At 59.2% G+C, this 3,478-nt stretch overlaps 1 protein-coding gene across 1 annotated transcript; it reads right to left on the reverse strand.

Moving 5' to 3' along the window:
• Positions 1-126: 126 nt before the first annotated feature.
• Positions 127-3,297, reverse strand: LOC103778652 (U5 small nuclear ribonucleoprotein 200 kDa helicase-like; the record flags this gene model as incomplete). The annotated part of the gene is made up of 5 exons (XM_008946249.1): positions 127-367; positions 1,139-1,327; positions 1,666-1,797; positions 2,900-3,010; positions 3,148-3,297. Coding segments are annotated over 5 exons (823 nt in total), but the record flags the coding sequence as incomplete, so codon positions are not given.
• Positions 3,298-3,478: the final 181 nt, after the last annotated feature.

Below are 3,478 nucleotides of genomic sequence, written 5' to 3' on the forward strand. Positions count from 1 at the left end.
CCTGGATGCCCAGACAGCCCCCTGGATCCCCAGCCATGCCCAAAAGCAGCAGCTCTGAGTCCGCAGCGACCTGCCTCCCACCAGCAAGGTGCCCCTTGGAGCCTGCCAGCCAGAGAAGTCTCCCACCCCTCTCCCCTTGCTCCTGGCACCTCCCCAGGCCCTGTCTCACCTGGAAATTCCCAGTTTTCTTGTCGTACTTGACCAGGTTGTTCTTGTCCAGCATGAGGGCTGCGGTGTGCACCAGGTCCAGGCGGCGCTGCTCCAGCAGGGGATCCCCCTTCAGGTCCTCGTGGGAGATCCCATAGAGGGTGGGGGAACGCAGCATGCGGATGTACAGGTAGGTGTAGCCCAACCAGTTCACTGCATCCTGAGGGGGGGACACAGAGCTGCTGTCAGACCCCTCCCCAGGACCCCTCAGGGGGAGCCCCGCTGCCTCCGGCCACGCCGAGGTGTCGCCGGAGCTCAGGGGCTCAGCAGGACCCTGTGGGTTTTCTCCAGGAATTAAACCACCCCCCAAATGCCAACTTTTCCCCAGTGTCCTGCTCCACGTGGAGAACTTGGCTCTGAGTTACAGACCTGTAGGATGGCTGAGGTTGGGAGGGACCCCAGGGATGTAATTCAGCCTCCCTGGAAGCCTCTCAGCTACACCAGGATGCTCGAGGCCTCATCCTGCCTGAACACCTCCAGGGAGGGGCATCCACAGCTCTCTGGGCAATCTAGTCCAGAGTCTGACCCCCTCCCACTGAAGAACTTCTTCCTAAGGCCCAGTCTAAACCTCCTCTGCTCCAGTTTAAACCATCCCCCCTGGTCCTGGCGCTGCTCACTCTGTGCCAAGTCCCTCTCCAGCCTTCCTGGAGGTTCCCTTCAGGGCTTGGAGGCAGCTCTAAGGTCCCCCCGGAGTCTTCTCTCCAGGCTGAACAACCCCAGTGCCCTCAGCCCATCCTCAGGGCAGAATCACTTCCCCTTTTGCCTTCTCCTTCCAAATCTCTTCCAAACTTGCTTCCCAGGCACCAAAGGTTCCAAGTTTTGCTTCCATACATCTTTCCCCACCCACCTAGGCCATCCTTTGGCCTCTGCAGGTCCCACCAGCTCTCTGGGTGGGCAGAGGAAGGTGGGGAAAGCAAAGAGCTGGACTTGCCTTTGCATTCTGGACGTTGCCAAGCACAGCCTCTGCATTCAGCATGTCTGGGAGCTTTGACACCATCTGGCTTTCGATGGGGAGCTGCTGGTTGAGCAGGGACAGGTAGTACTGGAGCTCACCGTGGGAGGTGATGAGGATCCCCTCACCTTTGGTGTCATACTGAGGCCTCCCAGCACGACCCAGCATCTGAGAAAACAAAAAGGGAGGGTCAGCAAAGCTTAAAATGCTTTTTACTTGGCACTTTCTCCTTGCTGCCACATCCTGGGGGTTCACTGCCAGCTTGCTGCTGCTTCTGGCTGGGGAGGAGACACAGAAAAATAGCTCAGATGTGGCTGGGGCAAAAGATGAGGGGAAGAACCATCTGCTTCTCCTCTGCCCTCAGCAGCAGGGCTGCTCCTGGGACAGCAGAGAGATCCCACAGCAGAGAACAGGCCCTCGGAGAGCACAGACCTCAAATGTGCCTCAGGGGGAAAGGCAAAATCCTGCCCTGGGTGCTGGCAGCACCTTGGGACCCCAACTTTTACCTGCAGGATGTCAAGGGCGCCCAGCTCGGTCCAACGGCCCTTCTCAGGGCTGTAAACCTGTGTTCCCTTGATGATGACAGTGTGAGCAGGGAGGTTCACCCCCCAGGCCAGCGTGGCTGTGGAGACCAGCACCTGCAAGGGCAAAACAGCCATCAGAGCCTCTTCCTGAGGAGAAAAACCAGCCTGAGATGCTGGTCCTGATGCTAGAGACAACAGGGACAAAGATCAAGAACTGGGATGGTCGCCACAGCTCAGCAGAGGATGGTCAGACAAACAGCCAGATCTTTGCCTGAATTTCCCAGCTCGCTGCACAACCCTGAGAAAATCCTTTGCCTTCCATTTAGAGCTGATTTGGCACTAGGGAGGAGGCTGCTCACGTCCTGGAGTCACTTTTCGGTCCCTCATGCCCAGGAGTGACATTGAGGGGCTGGAGCGTGGGCAGAGAAGGGCAACGGAGCTGCTGGGGAAGGGTCTAGAGGCCAAGTGGGGGGAGGAGCAGCTGAGGGAGCTGGGGGTGCTGAGCCTGGAGCAAAGGAGGCTCAGGGGAGACCTTCTGGCTCTGCACAGCTCCTGCAAGGAGCCTGGAGCCAGGCGGGGGGTGGGCTCTGCTCCCCAAGTGACAGGACAAGAGGCAACAGCCTCAAGTTGCCGCAGGGGAGGTTGGGGGTGTCCCTGAGGAACAATTTCTTGCCCTGGAGGGTTGCCCAGGGCTGTGCCAGGCTGCCCAGGGCAGTGGTGGAGTCCCCACCCCGGGAGGGGTTCCCAAGCCGTGGAGCTGTGGGGTGAGGGACACGGGGGGGTGCTCCCTGGCAGGGCTGGGTTAAAGGTTGGACTGAAGCTCAAAGGCCTTTTCCAACCTAAACAATTCCACGAGTCTAGAATGCAGTCAGGAAACTTCTTGCAGGAGTTTTTGTGCAAGTGGTGACTGTGGAGGTGCCAACCTGCTCTGGGACAGACCTCCAGCTTTAACCACTCCACCAGGTCTAGGAGAGAAGCTCTTGCCCTCTCTGCTCCTGGCCAGGAGCTTTTACTTCCTATTTGTGACACAAAAATCAAGACTCTTCACCAGACACCAGCCTCAGCAGAGCAGGGTGGGGACTGGCCGTGCTGGATCTTCCCCATCTCGCCCAAATTGCTGCTGGCAAACCCCTCAAGAACTTGTTGTGAAGTCCCCAAGAGCTTGTTGTGAAGTCCCCAGCCTGGGGAAAGGTGGAGGTGTGGCACAAACCCTCACCTGGATGTGCTTGTCAGCAAAGAGATCTTCCACCAGCGTGCGGTCCACCCGGGTCATCCCCGCGTGGTGGATGGCGAAGCCGTAGGGCAGGAGATCCTTCAGCTCCAGGTTCTGCACCACAAACACGACCAGCTCCAGGTGTTTGCCACCCAAGCTGGGCAAGAACACCAAGGAGAAAAAGCAGCCCAAGAGGTTTTGGGATCCTCAAGGCTGCCAGGGATGGGCTGTGCTGCCACAGGGGGGGGTACCTTGCACTGCTCGGCTTCTGTCCTGAGGACCTCGGTGGAGGCTGAGCCCTCCCTCAGGAAGAGCCCCAGGGTGTCCTTCTCCAGGCACATGTCCCTGATGGCCCGGGCAGTCTTCCCAGTCTCCTTCCTGGAGTGCACGAACACCAGCACCTGTCAGACAGGAGGAGAGAGCCCAGGCTGGGAGAGGAGCCGCTGAGGCGGCTTCACCCAACCTGCTCCTGGTGCCCAGGGTGGGAAGGGAGAAGTCCAGCAGAAAGGGACTGGGGGGCACTGGTTGGCAGCTGGCTGGAGGTCACCCAGAGGGTGCCCAGGGGGCCAAAAAGGTCACCAG

The sequence above is a fragment of the Merops nubicus genome, unplaced genomic scaffold (genome assembly GCF_000691845.1).
Source record: "Merops nubicus isolate BGI_N331 unplaced genomic scaffold, ASM69184v1 scaffold47418, whole genome shotgun sequence".
Lineage (NCBI taxonomy): Eukaryota > Metazoa > Chordata > Aves > Coraciiformes > Meropidae > Merops > Merops nubicus.